This window comes from Balaenoptera borealis (assembly GCF_965194805.1).
Source record: "Balaenoptera borealis genome assembly, chromosome: 7".
Taxonomy (NCBI): domain Eukaryota; kingdom Metazoa; phylum Chordata; class Mammalia; order Artiodactyla; family Balaenopteridae; genus Balaenoptera; species Balaenoptera borealis.
Window position 1 is genome coordinate 126861390 of NC_138864.1, and position 22598 is coordinate 126883987.

General features: G+C 41.1%; 1 protein-coding gene across 6 annotated transcripts in view; it reads left to right on the forward strand.

Annotated features, from left to right (window-relative positions):
- The window catches only part of DPP6 (dipeptidyl peptidase like 6), a 1033290-nt gene that overhangs the window by 491447 nt on the left and 519245 nt on the right, over positions 1 to 22598 (forward strand). Inside the window, exon 1 of one of the 6 annotated variants that reach the window (XM_082398946.1) lies at positions 6342 to 6359. The exons of the other annotated variants lie outside the window; for them this stretch is intronic. Coding sequence (XP_082255072.1) covers positions 6357 to 6359 — 3 coding nt within the window. The 5' untranslated portion in view covers positions 6342 to 6356. Of the gene's footprint in view, positions 1 to 6341; positions 6360 to 22598 lie in introns of those variants that run through there. 6 annotated transcript variants of the gene reach the window in all.

A 22598-nucleotide genomic window follows, 5' to 3' on the forward strand; every position in this document is an offset into this window, starting at 1 on the left:
AATAAAAATTAACACAAAAACTGGTATTGGCTAGAAACTGCAAAGGAAATAAAAGAATTTAGTATTATAGATGCATTAAAAAATCCTTGTCTACAGATCAGTTGAGAAAAGGTATGTACTTAGGGCAGCAGGGGGTTTACTGCAATTCTTTGTCTTCATGTCCTGTGAGAGACAGAGTTGTTTCTTCTTTTTATTGCACCGTCCCTGGAGGCATTAGGTTTTTCATGGCAACTTTTCATTTTTAATTAGTATTTAATGAGTTGCTTTTGAAACTAGGGGAAAAATGAGGATATAACAAATGTTTTCCTCCCCAATTTTTAAAAGTAAGCAACAATTAATAAATTCTGCTTGCTTTGAAAGTAGGCAGTAGGTAATTTTCAATCTCACCTTACACTTGAATAGCTTTGAAGGTAGTAGTTATACAACAGGTGTGGGGAGATGAAAGTCAAAGAAAGAGGATTCCCAGCAAAGCACCTGGACACACCGGGGACTCGGCACAGCCAGAGTTCTGATGTTGAAACATCTGAAAATTTTATCAGTTCACAAGCTTGAACTGAACCAACAGTGCGTTGATCACAGCCCTTGGATTACAGATCCCCTTTGAGGGTCTGATGAAAGCCATAGATCTGCTCACCAGAAAAAGTCCCATAATCTCTTGCTTACCTGAGGCTTGCAGAAGCCCTCATGTCTGTCTGTAGACTCCAAGTTGAGTATCTCTGTTGCCTTAATGAGGTTTGTGCCCTGAATTTGTCAGCTGTGTGATTTTGGTGATTTACATAACCTCTCTGAGCTGTATTTCCTCCTAGCATCTTCTTAAGATACATGGATAGAAATGTGCTCGCTGCCCAAACCTTGTGCAAATATTGACTAGGTGGCTGTCACATCTGGGTGCTGTGCTGGGCACAGTGGAGACCCTCACTGCACGTAGGAGGGAGTGGGGCTAGGCCGAGGAGTCAGGAAGGAGTGGCTATGACACCCTGAAAGTGGTCGATGAAGGACCTGTGAGCCATGTGGGTGATGAAAGTTTAAAGAAAGGCAATGGTATAGCTGAAGACCTAAAGTATGTCTTTAATTCATATTTGAGGAACTGTTAAATAGAAGAACTGTTAGAAGAAGTGATATGATTTGATCTTTTTATTTTCTGGGTTACTCTAAAAGGCAAAACTATGGGATCTATGGATTTAGGGATCTATGGATCCCTGGAGGGCAGCTTTAACTGAGGGTCAACCCGTGCTCTGCAGGTCACGGGTGACTTGCTGGCCATCTTCTCATTACCAGGACAAACACGATGCCCATTGGCCTCCAATAAGGGCAAGTTTGATGAAGGGCCCTTCTACTTGAAGGTCTCATGACTCTAATGTGAAACCTATTATACCTTCCCTGACACACAGCTATGAGCCTCTGACAGACACAAAACATGCCCTGTTCCTTACATATCTCCAACACCATGCACCATGCCCGTCCTATGAATGTGTGTGCAAAAGAAATCAGTGAAGGAGTGAAGGGTATCGCCCTCTCTAAAGCCCCTGCAGTGAATGGCCCACAGAGTTCAGAGGTCTGTGGTTTGATTCATTCAACAAGTAGATTAAAATTTTGGAGCCCTAGGGCAAAATAAAATCCAGCCTCCTGAATGACCAGCTCACCTTGCTGTTCCTGATGTTTGAAGTGTCACTGCCACGTTTCCTTTCCCCAAATCCCACATCCACCAGACCTGCCTGAAACCGTTTCTCCACCACAGAAACACCAACTCTTTGCCACAGTTACAGGCCAGGCATGGACATTCAGTCTTGCATGACTCATATCTGTAACGTAAGTAAATGTTCTCTCATTTACCAACCGGGTAGATAAACAAGAAAACCAACTGGTGAGAAAAGGCGACTGGTGGAAAAATGGACAGTGTGCATCCCCAAAGCCCTTTGCTGTTGTTGAAGCAGGAGCACCAAGTCTTTATCCTCCATGGAAGCGATTTGCTGAAATAAAAAGATGATAAGATACAAATTGAACCACCTTCCCCCAGATGCAGAGAGAGTTGACTTGGACATTTGAGCTGGTCCTCTGAAACCAGCTGGGAAAAGTGCTTTCAGGGAAAAAGAAAGAAAGGAAGTGGATCAAGATGAACAAGAAGAGAAGGTCTGGGGGCTTCCCTGGTGGCGCAGTGATTGAGAATCTGCCTGCCAATGCAGGGGACACGGGTTCGAGCCCTGGTCTGGGAAGATCCCACATGCCACGGAGCAACTAGGCCCGTGAGCCACAACTACTGAGCCTGCGCGTCTGGAGCCTGTGCTCCGCAACAAGAGAGGCCGCGATAGTGAGAGGCCCGCGCACCGCGATGAAGAGTGGCCCCCACTTGCTGCAACTGGAGAAAGCCCGCGCACAGAAACGAAGACCCAACACAGCCAAAAATAAATAAATTAATTAATTAATTTAAAAAAAAAAAAAGAAGGGAATGTCTGGAACGTTCGCCCTATTTGCCCTCTGCGAGGTGTGATTGCCAACTTTGTTTAACTTATTCATGAGGCTGTAGAGGTGCAAGAGTGATTTCCGGTATGGGTAACAGGATGCAATGCTTTCTTAAGAAGAAAGAAATGAAACAGTGAGGCCGTGGTTTATAGAGCCAAGGTGGTGAGACAGGGGTGGTTTAGGAGAAGGAATACCAGCTTTGGGTTTAAGTTTAAATTCCAGTTCTGTCACCAGCTCGGTGGCATTGGACTCTTTGGGTGACCTCAGTTTCTATGTTGAGCAAATGCTAGACAGATAATAGCTGCAAATACTGTCAGTGTGGTGGTTACGGTATCACACCAGGTAAAGGAGTAGAAACATGATGGCGTAATGTGATCGGGGTCAAGGTTTTTATTGTCTCCACGGCCCGAACAGTCTAGCTGTAGGAAGAAATAACCAAATGGACACAAAGGTTTACGTCACATAAATTTGTTTGCTGCATTGAATGAAGTAGTTTACTTTTCCTTAACTGCTGTTGTGTTTGAAATTGCATAGATAGTAAGTTGCCCTTGAAGCAGTTAATCTGCAGTTTTTGGCTCTATTAAATTCACTTAGGCATGTGGGTGGCTTGAATAGTTATGTTAGGGTACTTGAAACTTAGTTGTGGTTTTTTCCTTGTCAGAAATGTTTTTGCAACTTAGTTGTTTATCCAATTTGGTTCCGTAGTGATCCTGCTATGAACACGGAGATGTTGGCAGCTAATGTAGGCAACTTTGCCTGCAAAGTCGACTCTGTATTTTAAAGTTATTAAAATCTTACAGTGTAGCCAGGTTTTAAGAGTACTGGACTTGGTTTCTGAAGAATTATGGGTCCTTGTAATGAATGGGTATATGATTAGAATTTTTTATTAGTTTACTTCTATGCTGTAATATCCCTGTTGAAAATTTTAGATTTATGTAATTGTGTTGTCATTGCTTGAATGAGGAAATCATACTTAAAGTAACAGACAGTAATTGAATTCAAGAAAAATACTAAAGAAAATAAAGATAGCTGTGCACCAAAAGGCTGGCTTGTGCCTTTTGTGAAGCTTGAAGAAAATGTTCTCATCAAATGAATACCAAGGAAAGGAAATACTAAATTTATGTGCATTTTTCACTCATCTTAATTTCGTGAAAAAAACTTATAATACCTTTTAATTCTGTAGAAACTTCTGAGCTGATTCAACGTCTTGAATTTTAGGAGTACACAGAGAAAAATTCCATGAATGTGCCTTTGTTGGAGAATCCTAAGTTCTAGCCTCAAATCACATGTTTGTTGGATTTGAAAATATTCACAGAGACTGTGTATTACATAGTTTTATTTAGAAAAGTGTGAGAGATTTTAAATGATGTAGGACTCAATATTTATCGTCCCTTTCCATGTTTGGGAATGTCAGTTATTTTCTAATATTATCCTGTAAAGAGGTGTAATGAATTTAAAGGTAATGAGAGAGATTTGGGGAGATTCTTAAGCCCCAAATCAATTACATGAGTATCAACCACACTCTCTCCTGTACTCCTTACATCTCTGCCAGCACCCCTGCCCACCCCGATCTCCTGACCACTGGACCAGAAAACGAGGGATTGCCTCACTGAAGGCCCTTGAACATTATTTGTACACTGATAAAACTTATTGGAAAGATAAATCCCATGACTGACTTTTGTTGAGTAGGTTGAAGTGGCCCCAGTTGAGGCCCATTGCAGCAAAACTAGAACTCACTGGCAGATAAGTTATACCTGCAAGGTGAGGATGGAGAGATGTGTTTCTGTCCCTTTGTTCATCAGGAGGTATTATTTTATTTCTTCTCGGGCTGATTAAGTAACAATCCAGTACCACTTGTTCCCAGCCATATGCAGGGGCATATATGTTAGAGGAAAAAGAAATGGCTTGAGTGCAGTTGATCATTTCAGAGGTATGCTCTTTCTTACCTCTCTGTTGGCAGTTACAGCCACTGATGTGGGAGATGGGAGCATATGCATGCACGTCTGTCCTGCCATCCATCTGCCCTCTCCTGCCCCTCTGGCTTGGATGGACATCAGTTTGGTGCCCTCAGCTGATGTTTACTTGGTTCCCAAGTCTTGCAGCTAGGGAAGGAGGCTGTCATGTCCGAGGAAATAATATAGTAGAGACTCCCAAGGATTGCCCAAATGCAGTCTCTCTAGAGCACTTGTCATCGTGAATTTCCTCAACAGTCTCACTGATCTTTTGAAACAAAAATTGTACCTGATGATTATCTATTTCCTGTAAAATTCCAAAGACTGTTTTCATGTAAGGATTAAAATAAAGGGATCACTTTTTTGCCCTCAAATTGTTTTTGCTCTAGATCAGGTGAAATTTTTATTTCCAAGGACAAATATAAAACACATGTATGTGGAACCTAGAAAAATGGTACAGATGAACCGGTTTGCAGGGCAGAAGTTGAGACACAGATGTGGAGAATGGATGTATGGACACCAAGGGAGGAAAACCGCGGTGGGGTGGGGATGGTGGTGTGCTGAATTGGGCGATTGGGATTGACATGTATACACTGATGTGTATAAAATTGATGACTGATTAAAAAAAAATCAAAAAAAAAAACCCTCCTGATTTCTCTCTGTATAATTTTAATATCTAGAATAGAGTAATAATACTGTTGTATATTTGTATAACATTTGAACACCAGTGCTGATAAAAATGTAGCACAAGCCACATATAAAATTAAAAAATTTTTGGTAGTCACATTAAAAACTTAAAAAGGAATAGATGGAATTAACTTCATAATGTTTTATTTAACCCCAAGTTTTATTATTCCAACATGAAACCAATATAAAATAATATTAGCAAAATCTTTTCATTCTTTTTTGTCCACATACTAAGTCTTTGAAGTTGGGTGTGTAGTTTACGCCCACAGCACATCTCAAGTCAGACTAGCCACTTGTAAGTGCCAAATTTCCTTGTGTGTCTAGTGTTTAGCTTTTGCGTAGCAGCTCTATACTGTATTTGGTTTCATAGAAATTACCCCATATCCTCTAATATCTTCAATTCTACAGTAAAATGAAGGATTCATCCCCAGGTAATAGAAACTGTATCTAAGGTCCCTATTATGAAGAGGAAAATTAGACTGTTGTGTTTCTGTCTGAACTTACATTGGCAAATGTAGTAATTTTCTAACGTTTCAGAAAAGGTAGTCTTCTTCCTATATAAATATTTACTGAGAACTAACTGAGAAAAAGGTAGGATTCATTCAATAGGTGTATTTACTGGGCATCTACTAGGTGTCAAGCACACTGCTGGACACAACGGATCCAGAGGAAATATAAGCATATTAAATATAGCAAGTTTTGATTATGTGCTAGACATTGTTCTCTGTATTGATAGAATGTACACTTGTAGCCTGGATTAGCTTTCACCAAAGTAAATGTGTTACGATTTTACAAAACTTGCTTTCCTTATGTCCCTTTCTACCCTCCTTAAGATGAATCCTGGCTCTAGGATAAGGCAGCAGCCTCAGCTAGCTGAGAAGGGGGTTGGGAGAGGGCTTTGAAGCAGTAAAGGTTTCTTTTTGTTTTTTTGTTTTTTCCCCAGTTACTTCATTATCGCTGCTCCCTGGGGATTGTTGAAGATTGTAAGTGGGAGATGGCCATGTATCCGGAGGTTCAATCATTGTTCTTCCCTCCCCTGCAGATAGTGGCCTGTGGACTTTTGTTTGTTTTAAGCAAAAGGGGTATTAATTGTAAAGATACCAGGATTGAAGATACGGAATTGCAGAGGACTGAAAAATCAAACCTCTTCTCCCTCACACAGAGAGGCTGGCTGCCAGCAGTTTCCACCACCACACCTCCTAGCTCCGTCCCTAAGAGAGCACTCCCATCCCCTCCATCCCCAGCCTGGAAAAGTTCATGGTAGGTCTCTGCCTGGTCTGGCCAAAGTCACATGTCCATTTGCAGATCTGTCACCTTGTCTTGGGACAGAGGTACTAGGATTCCACATACTGAATCGGGTTACGTAACTGTTAGGAAGTAGACTTCAGATGCTCCTGTATATTATGACACCATGCATTGCGTGTGTTTATGGAGGGAAAAGCATTGGAGTTGTGGAGAGCACAGCAGATGGTTTTCCCCTCAGCTCTTCTTCGGGCAGAAGCAACACCGTCTGACCAAATCTGCATTTCTTACACACACCCGCATCGTGCTCTGACACTTTAACAATAAACTGTCACAGCAAAAAGGTCAACAACAGAAGGAAGACAATTTTCATTTGTTCTAAAAGGTTGTACCTGCGATATTCTGTGTCATGAAGAACATCATGCTTAGTAATTCATTTTTCAGCTACGTTAGGCAACATGGAAGGTTGCAAACACCAGGAACCCTGACCTCCACCTTCAGGTTTCTGTGACAGGGGAATTAGAGTAGATTCAGGAAACCATAGCAATATAGGATAGAACAGAAACTAGACTCTAACAAACTTCCTAATTCCAGGTGTACTCAGGAAGATAGCAGCATTTATTGGATATCTACTATGAAGAAAAAATTATCAAATGCTGAGAGGGGTTTCATAGGCAGTAAACATTACAGCCTTTGTCTTCAAGAAGTTTGAAACATAAAACACGCTTACGTTAGCTAAATAAGCTTACTTCAAATGCCTGTACTGTGTCACATAACTGTGAAGTTATCCACCTGGTTTCAATAGCCACGCAAAAATAAAATCAGGTGATGTGGATAAAAGTTCATACCGTATAAACTGAGATGGTATTACTGTGATCATACCCTTCCGGTTTATAGTTCATTGTGGAAGCCAGTGTGCTTGCAGAGAAGAATGGGCCCGTTGACCCTGTTCTGGGAAAAATAAATGGAATAATGAAGAAAATTCAAAGCCAAATAAAATGCCATTCCATACACATCTTGAAAAAGTTTATAAAGTAGTTTAACCATGGAGGGTTATTGTAAGCACGGCAATAAAGTCGAAGGATATTGCTTCCTTTCCGAGACGCACTTTTCCAAGATGGTTCTAATGTTAAAGACTCTCTTGGAATTTATGTATAGCTCTTTAAATCGGCACAGTTAGCCTAAAGCAAAAACTCTATAGTTTGTTTAAAAAGGAAAGAGAGGAAGGAAGCTGTTCTGCACAAAAGGCTGTAGGAAATGAGGGCTCTGTGGAAAGAGCATTTGTTTGGATGATTGCACGTGTACGGGTTCCAGCTGCCATTTGGCCCACGTTTGGGGCAAGCTCTGATCTTGGTGATGGAGGGTTTTGTCAAGCTCTACACAAAAGGTACATGTCCCTTTTCATCATCAACGAACTTCTCTCTGGCACTTGCTGCTTTTGGTACCCCAACCGTGAAGTTTTATTGACCCATTTGCCATCTCTCATATAAGTGGATGGAATCATCTTTCTTGATGGGAAAACTCCAAGAGTAATAGTACACTTGTCTCCGAGCATTTGAGCCTGCCGTTTTTACGGATTTCAGTGTTAGCTCCTTTCTTCTTTTTCTGTGAACCGTAGGCCATTGGGAGGAGGGCATGAGGCATGCTGTCTTCAGTTTTGGTAGAATTTCCATGACAGTTCTAAAGTTTCCTTTTTAGCTGATAACTGAGTGAGTAATATTTGGATCTGAGCTACTTAAGGTTTGAAACAGATAAAACCAACTTGAGATCATTAGATCAAAAGTTTGATGGGTTTGCTATCAGTGAAGGCTGCTGAGAGGTACAAGTGAGATAATTACAGGTGAAAAGTTTACAGAAACTCTAGTAAAACAAGCGCACATCATTTATATGTACGTCGTCATATTTTCCTTTTACAGTAAAGAGGAGAGTGAGGACAGGAGAAAAAACGAAGTACAGTGTGTGATTTCTTCAATCAGGACAGAGTCTTGAACGGAGGGTTAAGTGGGTGGGGTTCCATGAAAGACGTGGGACATATTCTTTCTTATTTGTAGGTATCCTAGGGATTAAGTTAGGCTTCTGTAACAACTCCTGCTTAATTTCCCAGTCACAATTACGTACCATTTGTGCAGCAAGTTACCTGGGAAGCTATCTATTCTATCCTAAACGTCCCAGTCCCTCTTTACTTGGTTTAACTATGTTTCAAATACTTTATAAAAACTTGTTTGCTATAGTGTGTGTGTGTGTATATATATAATATACATATACTACCTCTTCTTTATCCATTCATCTGTTGACAGACACTTAGGTTGCTTCCGTATCTTTGCAACTGTAAATAGTGCTGCTGTGAACGTTGGGGTGCATGTGTCTTTTCAAATTAGCGTTTTCGTTTTCTTCAGATGTATACCTAAGAGTGGAATTGCTGGATCATACAGTGGTCCTATTTTTAGTTTTTTGAGGAACCTCCGTACAGTTTTCCAAAGTGGCTGCGTCCATTTACATTCCCACCAGCAGTGCACAAGGGCTCCCTTTTCTCCACATCCTCACCAACATTTGTTGTTTGTCGTCTTTTTGATGATAGTGACAGGTGTGAGGTGGTGTCTCATTTTGGTTTTGATTTGCATTTCTCTGATGATTACCAACGTTGAGCGTCTTTTCATGTGCCTGTTGACCACCTGTATGTCTTCTCTGGAAAAATGTCTATTTAGGTTTTCTGTCCATTTTTTAATAGGGTCGTTTGTTTTTTTGATATTGACTTGTATGAGCTGTTTGTATATTTTGAATATTAACCCCTATATCAGTCATATCATTCGCAAACATTTTCTCCCATTCAGTAGGTTGTCTTTTCATTTTGTTTATGGTTTACTTTGCTGTGCAAAAGCTTTTAAGTTTAATTAGGTTCCATTTCTTTATTTTTCCTTTTGTTTCCTTTGCCTTAGGAGACAGATCCAAAAAATATTGCTACGGATTTACATCAAAGAGTGTTCTGCCTATGTTTTTTTCCAGGAGTTTTATGGTTTCTGGTCTTACATTTAGGTCTTTAATCCATTTTGAGTTAATTTTTGTATATGGTGTGATAAAATACTCTATTTTCATGGAATACTACTCAGCCATAAAAAAGAATGAAATTTAGCCATTTACAAGAATGTATAGACCTGGAGGGTATTATGCTTAGTGAAATAAATCAGACAGACAAAGACAAATACCATATGTTATCACTTATATGTAGAATCTAAAAGAATAAAACAATTGAATGAATATAACACAACAGAAACAGACTCACAGAAATAGAGAATAAACTAGTAGTTATCAGTGGGGAGAGAGGGAAGGGGGGAGGGGCAAGATAGGGGTAGGGGATTAAGAGGTACAAACTACTACATATAAAATAAATAAGCTACGAAGATATATTGAACAGAATAGGGAATATAGTCAATATTTTATAATAACTTTAAATGAAGTATAAGCTAAAAATTTTGAATGACTGTGTTGTACACTTAAAACTAATATAATATTGTAAATCAACTATACTTCAATTTTTAAAAATTATCTTTGCTTATGAATTGTTCTCTCTTTTTCGCCCATTCAGTGCAGGCACAGCTTAATACTGGCTGTATTTCCATTTGCCTTTTTCCTTTACTTTTCATTGGTCCCTATCAGAACTAAGCTTCGACTTTGTCTTTTCCCCTGACCACAGATATCCCAGTGTGTGACCTTCCCTTCCGGGTTCTAGCAAGTAGAACCCATTTGTCTCCCTTCTCCCCATCTGAGTCATCCCAACATCGTCGTCATTGCCCCAGGCCCCCATCCTCCATATCAGCTTTGTGAGTATTTTCTGGTCCAGTGGGCACTGTGTTCACCCAGGCGTTTTATGCGTTGTGCGTTGTTTTAACGGATCTAGAAACCAAACCGTGCTGCTATGTGACATCGCAGGGAACCTGGTGGACTGCTCAGCCTTTCACAGGCAGCTGTTTGGTTGGTCCTCCCAAGCTCTTGGGATGGGCTCTACCGTCTCCATTTGCCACACGAGGAAACAGAAGCTCAGTGAGAACGTGCCCAAGACCACGTGGCTGGTGCGTGTGCGGGCAGCGCTCAGACTAGGTTCCTCATCCCACGTCCTGCCACTTAGGAGGGACTCAGGGCCTATCTAGCAAATAGCGCTTTCCAGGGAACCTCTTTCCAACAACAAGAAAAAATATCCATGCGTGGTCTGCATAATCTTGAGCCCCCATGGCCCACCCTTGCTTCTAGGACTGACTTTTCAGTTTTATTTCAGATGCAAACTGGGTCCTCATTATTCTCCGTTACAGTTGATCTCTGCACATTGCCCTAAGAATCACTTTTAAAATCGATATGACTATAGCTGGAGTCTCTCTTCCATGATGGGAATTCCATTCCCAAAGAAATAGAGCAATATTTCTTAATTAGGTATTTATTCTAATGATTCAGAAAGAGAGTCATTTGGTCCCTTTGCTTTATTTTCATTATAAACTAAAGATCTAGATAGTGCTTTCATGACTTATTCAGAACTGCAGCGTGATTGTCGGAATTCAATACATTTTATTAATAATCAGAGGAAAGACACTTATATTTTCTGTCATACACACATCTCTAAATGTTTAGGCCAGAGGCACATTTTTAATGGTTTCAAATAACAAATATAAATTGTGCCTCTCTGTTAACCTGAATATCTTACCTGTTTGGAGGTTTTATTGTCAGGAACTGCCAAATTACTTGCATGCATCAGTTTAGTTGAAACTTAAGCCTGACACTTTTATTGGAAAAAATGGATTTCAAGTTGTTTTTCATACATAAAGGCTGCTATATCTATGCTTCATTGGTGAAGTCTCTCTCAGATGTGGATGACCTTATCTCCATGTTTCAAGGAAAAAATAAAACCTCGTATCTCATATCCTTGAGATTTGGCAAAAAATGATCAATTAACTCTCCAAAGATCTATCATGAAACGGCTGTAGGGAATGAAAGAAACTGAATTTCGTCCAGTTCAGCTCATCAAACTATCATCTCTGGATCAGCCATGTTCTGTGGCATTCGAGCTGTGGGTTCTATTCATGGTGATGTAACCCTTGTGTGGCTCTGGTCCCTATTCGGAAACATGATGTGGTCATATCTTTTGGTGGGTCCTAATTCATGGGAGACTACTCTTTCATAGTCTTAAGTCATCCCTGGAGGATAAAAGGCAGAGCTCAAAACCTACATTTTGATGAAACAAGGATGCAGATATAATTATGATTAAAATTGAACCTATGACCCTAGAAACATAATTTGAAAGGTCTGAAAACTCTACCTGATCGGTGGATACCAGTGGCATCTCTTGCTGTCCTAGTAGAATTTGTCCAGATCTAGAGAGTCTCATGCTTGCTCAGTGTTACATGTTTATCAAGAACGCATAATTCTGGCATTATATTCTATTGTTAATTTTAGCCTGTAAGTATAGAAATACTCTACAGCATTTGCAGGCTGCTATAATCATCATCATATAATTTGTGTAGTTGCTGCATAGAAAGAATACCACTTTGTTTTCCCGTCATGATTTTCTCTAGAGAGCTAGCTGTTCAGCACTGATTCATATCTTTTCCTGAGGTAGATGACAAATAAAATAATCTGATTTCCTATGAGGAAGGAATGAAGAAAGGGAGGTGATTGGTCTCCTTGGTCTGCAAATAGTATCCAGTGAGTCCTTGGAGGGTTGGTATAGCTACGGATACAGGAAGGCACTTGTGCCAGAGTTCCTGTTCTCAAGAAGCCCACTACTGGGCATGTACTCAGAGAAAACCACAATTCAAAAAGATACTTGCACCCCAGTGTTCATTGCAGCACTATTTACAATAGCCAGGTCATGGAAGCAACCTAAATGCCCATCGACAGACAAATGGATAAAGAAGATGTGGTACAAATATACAATGGAATATTACTCAGCCATAAAAAGGAACGAAATTGGGTCATTTGTAGAGACGTGGATGGATCTAGAGACTGTCGTATAGAGTGAAGTAAGTCAGAAAGAGAAAAACAAATATCATATATTAATGCATATATGTGGAATCTAGAAAAATGGTACAGATGAACCGGTTTGCAAGGCAGAAATAGAGACACAGATGTAAAGAACAAACGTATGGACACCATGGGGGAAGGGGGGGTGGTGGTGGGATGAATTGGGAGATTGGGATTGACATGTATACACTGATGTGTATAAAATGGATGACTAATAAGAACCTGCTGTATAAAACATAAATAAATTAAAAAAAAAGAAGTTCACGTATTTTTAAAGAGATAAGAAATACATGGATCTGGGTCTTTGGTTCAATCTTAACATTTTGCTTGAGGTTTGGTTACTGCGTATCATTGTTGGAGTCTGTGTGAAGATGGATGCTTCTGGGAAAAAAAATTAAGCTTCTAGGCAATGTGGGGAATTAAAAGCAGAAACATGGGATGATGAGTATCAGGAGAAAATAGAAGAATCAGTAGTTATTAGCATTATGAGAATAAAAAGCAGTTTATGGGTTTTAAAAAAGTGCTTTATAGGTAGGGTGACCATATATTCCAATTTGCTTAGGACAATCCTGGTTTATGCCGATGTCCTGGCTTGAGTTTTAATATCATTCCCTTTTATTCTCAGTGGTGTCTTTGGGCAATAAGTTACATGGTCAACATATGTATTGAGGAAGGAATTAGTATTTGAAAATAGCAACAGATTGGAGATGAAGATTTTGGTGAAATTGATTTTGAGGTCCCCTTTTACTACACCACCATCTGATATTTATGTCAATTTCTATTTTTATTTGAGGAGTAGTATTGACCATGTTTCTTAGAGGAAAAGTGAAGGTTTAAAAAAAAAAAAAAAAAACTTTGCTCAGGGTGTTGTGAAATTTTCTTTCTAAGTTGGGACTGGAATTCAGAACTCAAACACTTCATTGCCTGTACTAATTTCCACTCCAATATCGTGGGGGAAATGGAAAAAGGCAAAGAAATAATACGGTATGAAATGTGTGCATTTCTTTCCTCTGCTACGAGTGTGTCCCTTCACTGTCACCATTTACACCGGTTATGTGATTTGGTTTTCCAGGACAGCAAAGAAAAAACACAGATATTATAAGCCTTGTGATTGTTTGCCCAGGCTACGACATTTCTGTTCTGCCTTCACTGGGTATGTGTATTTCTATGAGTAATGCCCACCGCTAATGCTTTGGAAACAGGAGTGCTGTTTGAGTTTGTTTCCTGGGACCCCTCTGAAGGAGGTGGTTATTATTCATATTTGCTGGAACAATCTTCATGAGGTCCACGAGCTCAGGGAGGTGGCAGTCTCAGAACGATAGAGTGCCAATCAGCAGAGACTGAAAGAAAAGGGAAAGATCATTTCCTCCAATCTCCATGTCCCTTTGCCTCACTCAGAGTATTATATATGCTCAAGGTCAGAAAGCGGTCTGCGGGTCAGGCGTTGCTTTGGGTGGATGTGAGCTCTTGGAGAAAGAGTCCATGAGAGCTGATGAGGCCAGATGAGGGGATGAGAGGCAGGAACCAAACAGTAAAAGGCACATGGAGAACTGGGACCTGGAACCATCGTGATGTTACATCCCAAAGCGGAAGTAAACTCGCCTGGCAGTGCAGGGCATGGCAGAGATGCTTAATTAGCGGACCATTCACTGAAGTGCTTTTCTGAAGATGGATTTAATTGGTGATGTAGAATGAAGGGAGAACAGGGACAGGAAACAATCAATTTGATATGGCTGTGGCCCTGAAACTTCTTTGCTGACCTGCCTTTGGGGTCTAAAATAGCCAGGCAAGCCTTGGGAGTCCTATTGATTTCTGTTTAGTATCAAGAAATCATAAAGTATTAAAGTAGAAAGGAGCCTTGGTGATCATTACATTCATTGTGAAATGAGAAACAGTCAAGCCCATAGAAGGAAAGGGTTTACCTAACTCCTGAGTGTATATGCTGATTAGTGGCTGGAACCAAGTTTACAACGCACCCTCCCCCTCCCGGACATCAGCCCCATGTTTCTAGAGAGCAGTAGGGGGCCCCGCGGTCACCCTGTGACAGAGACACAGTATCTGCAAGGCCAGACCCAAAACCTTGGGAAGGAGTTTCACAGACATTGATAAAGGTTATTTATCATTAGGTTATTTTTCCTAATTCTCATCAAGAAGTTTTTCTAACTTCCTGTGGTAGCACAGCCCGTGTTGTTTAGAAACCCTGAAAATAAATATTTCCAAATGTGGAAAGCCCTGTGAGTATGAACTTGCATCTTCCTAAGACTTACTACAATTTTTTTTTTTTCTTGTAACAATTTTGAGTGAGAAGTTGAAACCACTGGTTTTGAACTTGGATATCTCTTAGGCAAGTATAGATAGAAGGACACGGATGGTTTGTTTCTGAATTTACTTAGATGTTCCCCATTAAAGCTTTGGTGTACACGTTTGTCTTCTTCCTGATTCCAACACATCTTTCCTGTGCACCAGACAGTATTTTCTAGAACAGCATGGTTCACTGGAACTGAGATAGAATTGTTCTGTACCTGCCTTGTCCAACATGGTAGCCACTGGTGTGTGTTACTGTTGAGTTCTTAAAATGTGGTTAGTGTGACTGAGAAACGGAAGTTTTAATTTTAGCTAGTTCTAATTATATAAAATTGAAATAGCCACATGTGGCTAGTGGCTATCATATTGTACAGCACAGTTCTAGGTGCCTATCATATTGTACAGCACAGTTCTAGGTGCCGGTATTGGGTGGGGGGGGGGAAAGATGCATCACCACCCTGACTACAAGGCACTTGCAGCCTCTAGGGGTGGGGGAGGGGAGAGATGGGTAGACAGTCATCACCAGAGAGGGCATCAGTGTTCTGTTACCAGGTCGAATGAGGTCCTGTGGGAGCACAGAAGAAAGGGCAGGACTCTTCCTTTGGGTGCGGAGCATCTGGGAAATTTCAGCAAAGAACTGATACTCGACTGTTGATGGATAAGGCGAGTCTACGGCAGACATCAGAGATGAATGGAAAGAGGAAGGAATTTTCAACAATGGGGGCAACGTGTACAAACTCACAGTGGTTCGAAGGAGCGGCGGGACCCAGAGTAATTCTGGACTCTTCTCTCACATTACCATTAAATTGTACTCATTTTCCCATTGTTGGAAATCCCTTCTCTCTCTGTCTGTCTTCCTCTCTCTCTCTCTCTCTCTCTATATATATATATGTGTGTGTGTGTGTGTGTGTGTGTGTGTGTGTGTGTGTGTGTGTGTGTGTATATATAAAATATTCTCTCCTTCTTTGGGGAGGTGAACTAGCAGATGGTTCTGGAAAGAACTCACCCTAGAGTATTCTGCACGTTTCAGCCCCTGTTTTACCGTGACACGCAGTGTCGCAGTGTGACCTCAGACAAATCAATCTGCTCTTTGGACTTCAGACTCCTCTTGTGGAAATGAGGGGTTACAACTCAAAGCCAGAGGCAGGGATGGAGCAGTTGGGTGACTCCTTCCCACCTCTAGCAAGCATTAGCTTCACTCTGATTGGCCCTGAGTAGCCCCTGCCTGCACAAGATCCTGAGATGGCCTTCCCTCAAGACTATGAACACGTCCTTGGTGTCATCTTTGATGCTGCGTGGTATTTAACTAAGGATCCCCAGAGATGCCTCAAAGTTGAACAGATTGCCCAAACTGTGGATGCTGGTTGATCTCTTCCAGCTAACATAACATTTTCATGCTTGGAATGCATGTTTTGTAGCTGCATTGTTTCCTCCCCTTCAGGTATTCGATCCCAAAGATAAACGCTCTCTCTGGAGCCTGTGTAGAGACTGCATGAATGGTATTTGGAACTGGCAGGCAGAGGTGTGATTTGGGAGATCACTCATCTATCCTTACCTCAACTGACTGTACTCAGTACACAGGGGCTGTCTGTGTGGCTTCTTCTGAGAAGAACAAAAGATTTACTTTTTTCCATGACCTACCTGCTGGCAAGGTACAAAAGGCTTCTCCCAAGCCCTGAGGGATCTCACTTGAGCTGTACTAATAGGCAGATGGATAACTGGTCGACCAAAAGAGCATCGATGAGAAGAAAGAACTCACTTTCGTAAATGAACCTCTCAGGCTTTTGATCTGAGGCCCTTGAATTCTCTCTTCATCAGCGATGGTTGCATTAATCTGCAGGGAAGCGGATTTTATGACAAATGGAGCAGGTGGGCGTTGCTGGCAGGTGAGGAGGACCCAGCTTTGAAAGATACCTGTGGGGGAGAATACCCATCGATTTGCCGTTCCTGTGCACCCTCCCCATCGGCAGCACACCTGGAGAGTTTTGTACCTGTCATCTCGAAAGGTGGACAGAGTATCACACGCGATATGATCCTTAACTCAGCAGGTGTAGTTAAATATGGAGCTCTGGTGTGAAATTAACAGCCTACTGAAAATAGAGCCACGTTCTCAGGGTCCATAAAAACATGCTCTTTGAGTTTCCCCCAGTAGGGTTACTATACATGTGCCTAGTAAAGTCCAGGATTCTTTAGGATGACTTGCATATCTAAATACCTACACTGGCATATATGTTTATCTGAGAATGGGCTGAACATACTATATCTTTCCTATTTTCACCTATTTGTATGATGGGGTCTGTGGCCAAGGATCACGGAAAGTAACCCATGAAGGGGTCAAAAATGTATTCTCCATTATGTCTTTTCAAAATTTTTTCAGTTATTTTTTAATTTTTATTTTATGTTGGAATATAGTTGATTTACAATGCTGTTAGTTTCAGGTGTACAGCAAAGTGATTCAGTCATACATATACCTATATCTATCCTTTATTAGATTCTTTTCTCATATAGGTTATTACAGAGTATTGAGTAGAGTTCCCTGTGCTATACTGTAGGCCCTTGTTGATTATCTATTTTATATATAGTCATGTGTGTATGTTAATCCCAACCTCCTTATTTATCTCTTCCCCACACCTTTCCCCTCTGATAACCATAAGTTTGTTTTCTATGTCTGTGAGTCTGTTTCTGTTTTGGAAATAAGTTCATTTGTATCATTTTTTCAGATTCCACATGTAAGTGACATCATATGATATTTGTGTTTCTCTATCTGGCTTACTTCACTTAGTATGATAATCTCTAGGTCCATCCATGTTGCTGCAAATGGCATTGCATTCTTTTCATGGCTGAGTAATATTCCATTGTATATATGTACCACATCTTTATCCATTCATCTGTCGATGGACACTTAGGTTGCTTCCATGCCTTGGCTATTGTGAATAGTGCTGCTGTGAACACTGGGGTGCATGTATCCTTTTGAATTATAGTTTTCTCCAGATATATGCCCAGGAGTGGGATGGCTGGATCATATGGTAGCTCTATTTTTCCATTATGTCTTCATCTGGTGATCTTCAAACTTTCATGCGCATACACATCACCTGGAGGTTTTGTCAAAATGCAAATTCTGATTCAGTGGGTTTGGCACAAGTCCTGAGAGTCTGTGTTTCTAACAAACTCCCCTGTGATGAGGTTGCTGCCGGGCCATGGATAAGTCTTTGGGTCTTCATATGTGTGTCTGCTGTGAAGAAACTGTCTGAGTTTAGATAGGAGGCTCTTAGCGTTTGAAGCTCTAGGACCAGGGACTCTGAGAAGTAAATAAGTGGAGTTGTTTATCCACGGATCCAGGTTTAGAGAGTGTGCAAACATTTTGGGATTCTGGGGTCCTTCCAAAGAGAAGCAAAATGAAGTCTTCCGTTGTCAAGTTCTGTGCATAATTTGTTCATCGCAAATACATTTTTGAGAGTGTGCGTTTGGTCCATTCCCACCCAAGCTGCCCTCCCAGTGTCCCTGACAGCGCGCTGGCAGCACCGTAATTGGAAACAGTAGAAAACTCTGGCCTTGGAAGTTAGATGCTTGTCTGGGCCTTGGGCACTGGAGAATTGCAGGAGCGACTGGAGGCTGGCTGTGTGTCCCAGGAACAGCTGCCTTGCTCCTGCAGGGGGGAATGCCTGACGTCGGAAAGCCTATGAGGGATGCCATTGTGGCCAAACCCTGTCTCGTTAGAGAAGAGAGCTCTGTGCCCCCATAGGATGATCGCACATGTTCCATTTTGTCTGTTTTAATACTTCTGCTTCAAGCATATTTGTTTTTCCTTATTTTCTAGTGTCTTTGAGAAAAATCTGTTTTATACTGTATAACCCCATTTGGAGAGACATGACACGTTTGATTCTGTGAGGAAATATGCATATTTCTCAGGTTAATTTTTTTAAATTGAGACTTCGATGTTTGATTTCTAGGCAGTCTTTAACAAATGCATTTATTTTCTACCACTTCCTGGAAAATGTTCCTGATTTTAAAACCTCTAGACTGGCCTTGCCAGTACAGCAATGTAGTGACAGTTACTCTTGTGTAATTCTAGTGCTTGAATCATGAGCAGCTAGTAATATAGATTACTGCTGTATACAGTTTCAAAGCTGAGCTCCCATGCTGCAGTTAGATGCTTTAAAGCATTGATTTCTCTCTGACAACTCTTAAGATATTGGATCCCCAAAAAATGTAGGAAGGTTGGTTAATCTCTGTAGCTCACATGTTGCTTGCAGTAGAGAATATTGGTGAAACATATTGTTTTTCTTTATTATAAATGCACCAGAGATATGAAGAGTGCTTCAAATCATTGTTAAAATTAGAAAAACAAAACTTCCTCATTAAGGTCAAGAATGTAGGATCCAAAAAACATTCAGTTTGATATTTGGCCGTTTATTCAACATTTGATTTTATATAATTTTAATTAGTAAGTTCAGTCTTTAGGGTTAGATTATATTCTGTAATGATTTCTATCAAACCTTTTAAAAATGTTTACTCCTGGGGGCAAACTGTTAGAGAATGCAAGAGGAAGTAACTGAATTCAAACTCCTTAATATCATCCTTTGTAGTTAGAAATAAGGTTTTTAGTAGACTGTTTCCATAATATAGTCCCAAATCATTTTTATAACTTAATGGAATAAGTATGAACTAACTTTAGTGAGGAGGGGGAATTTCAGCTTGTCATTCTATTATGTGCTTATTTACATTATTCTGGTCACGGGCATAATATCAATACTTCATCTTCAGAGAGGATTTTACACATGCACTGACTGAATTGGTGTAGAGTTTGTATTTTGTTACTTATTTTAAAAAGGGGGATGGAGAGAAAGAAAAACTTTATCACAAATTCTCTTCTGTGTGCTAGCTTTTCCCACACCTTGGTATCCTGATTCTTCTTCCAGGGATGTTTCCCTCATACCACGCCCTCTAGAACGGATAGTTTGGGAGGGAAGTAGTGGGACGCAAAGTTGAAAGGAGGTGTGATGTCAGAGCCCGTAATAGGAACTGTCACCCGTTCCTGTATTGGTGGTGCAGGAACAAACACACCTGATGCCAGACTGCAACATTTGGAAGTTCCCAAGACCACTCTCCCTTCTGCCGTCAGCTGCAAGTTCCAAGGTCCCCTTAGGTTCCATAATTCATTAGAAGGACTCACAGAACGGAGAAAGCCTTAAACTCGTGGCTGTGGTTTATTACAGCGAGAAGATGTAGGTTAAAATCAGCCAAAGAAAGAGACGCATGTGCCGAGTCCAGGAAAGTTCTAGGTGTGGGGCTGCCAGCTGACCTCTCCCCGTGGGGTTGTGGGCAATGCCACCTGCTCCGAGTAACAATACACACAGGGTGTTGCCAACCAGGGAACCTCACCGGAGCCTTGGTGTCAGAGTTTTTGTTGGGACGTGGTCGTGTAGACATCGTTGACCATCCACATGCTGACCTTGGTCTCCAGCCCCTCCAGAGGTCAGGCTGATACCGCATGACCCAAAGGCCCATCCTGAATGGTGTTAACATATACTATCTGGCAGCCCAAGATCACCAGGTAAACAAAGACGTTCTTATCAGGCAGGACATTCCAAGGGCTTGGAGATCATATCCCAGGAGCCGAGGGCAAATGCCAGACTTCTCTTTGGGCAGGTGGTCAGTGAGGTGGGGGCATTGTTGGTGAGTGCGAGAAACAGGCCCTGGCAGAGGTGAGAGTGGGTGCCCTTCTCGAAGATGTGAGGAGGATGAGGGGACCCCTGATATGTTTGAGGGGACCCCTGACTGTAGAGACACCCTTAGAGGGCAGATCTGCATTAAGGCTGAATGGAAAATGGGCATTAAGGCTGAATGGAAAATGGAGAAATCTTTTCAAACCATGTACAAATAATTCAGAGCATTATCAAAATAACTGTATTCAAATCCAGTTGCTGTGTTATTTATTAATGACAACAGAGATTGTATCTTTGCTATTTCACTTGGTCTTTTCACCCGTAATTTGAAAGTCACAAAAATATTGAAGGATTGTTTGGTTTTTGGTAAAGGCTTTGATTTGTGCTTTATTTTCAGAGACTGTAGTTTCATTTCTGTAGTTGTTAAGTAGCTAACAAATGATTTCCAACCTATCTTCTTAAGCCTGGAGTAAAATATTACTAAACTGGGGAGTCTTTTCTGCATCTTTATCACAACTGTTCTTCTCTAATAGTAATGGTAGGCCTTGCCAGGGGGCTGTGTATCTTCAAAAGAAGTCCAATAAAATCGATCCAGAACCTAGCTCTGCGCAAATAGACTTCTTATTGACCATGTTAACATTAAGATTCCATTGACCAGCAATTCCATTTCTAGTTATGTAGGCTGTGGAAGTAATCACACGTGTGCCAAATTTTTATGCATAAGCAAGGGTATTCATCACAGCATCATTTATATGTATAAAGATAAAGAACGTTTAGAAAGGGCAACATTCTACTTATGTTTGCGGGAAGTGAATATCCATGGTGGATGTTATGTAAAGTTTAAGAATTAGACGTGGTTAAAATAGAGGGTAGCATTTCCTGTGCAGCCATGAAAAATTATGTCCAAAAAAATAGTACTTAGGGATATACGGAAATGCTTCTTCTATATTAAGAAAATATTACAAACAAGATATAGACAGTATTGTGCAAATTCTGTGTGTGTGTGTGTGTGTGTATGTATAATGAGCTGAAAATCATGTTAAAAATTAAACTAATTGTTCCTACATCGGCTGGGGGTTAGGTTTGCGGGGTGAAGCGGAAAAGGGAGTTCAGTGGTATGATTCTTATGTTCCCAGTTCTTCTCTTGTTGCCTCCCACTTACTGGGAGGGGGCCTGAGCTGGTTAAAGGCAAGCTCCGAAGAATGGAAATGCCTTGTGGGTCCGGAGCCGAGGAGGTTTGGGAGCTAGATTTCTCTCGACAATAAGGCGAAGTGAGTGGAGTTTCTTCGAACATCCAATAGGACGAGCCCAAAGATGAGAGGAGCCTTGAAGACGTGTGACTAAGTTTCTGAGTTTATGAGAAACAACAGTGACGAGAAGCAGGACAGATAATCCAGGGGAAATTCCTGGTGAGCCGAGAACCAAAACCTTTTAAGCAAGGGGCTGACTGATGTGAAATTTTAAGTTTGTGTCTTCAGGATAAACCTCTCTAAGGCCCGAGCCTTCAGTGAAGCGTGTTATCTCCCCATTAGCCTTGTTGAGTAATTTTGTGAGGAGTCAAAGAAAAGGCAACATTCTACCTTATGTCCATGGGCTACTGGTGACATGGAGCTTTGAGCCAGAAGGGATCACGAAAAACTGAGGAGATGGCAGTGTCATTGGCCCAGGTGGCGAACTCCAGCTTGACTTTAAATCTGAAGAGGGAGGGTGGCCTCACCTGATATTTAGGGAACTAAATTAGCATAGCACATACACACAGCACCTAGAAAAAAAGACTGGAGAGATATATCCATTTTTATCAGGGTTTGTCTCCAGGTATTAAATGGTGTTTATCTAATTTTTTCCTTTGTGCTTTTCCATCCTTTCCAAATGCTCTACAGTGACTCCTGTTATTTTTGAAATGAGAGGATGGGACAACTAAGGGATCTTTCTCCAGGTTGCAGAGGCTTTGACTAGATGCTTCTTTTTTATGCAGACTGCTACTGTTTCTGGGTTCATAAACTTGGACAGAACGTTTGCAGACAGGATCTTACAAATTTGCAAAGCCTCAGTTTACACTTGGCAACATACACAGCGCCCTACAGCATTCTCAGACCCAGGTAGGCCTTGTCACAATTCAGTGGAAACTTGGAGCAACGAGCACAGACAGGAGGGCAGAGGTTGTGTTAGATGTTCCTCCGATGTCCTTCCCGGATTCTCCCTGGAGCCTGGGATGGAGGAACAAGCTACACCTTATAACTGCTACCAAACGAAGGTGGAATTGATCCTTGGAGTTTCAAGG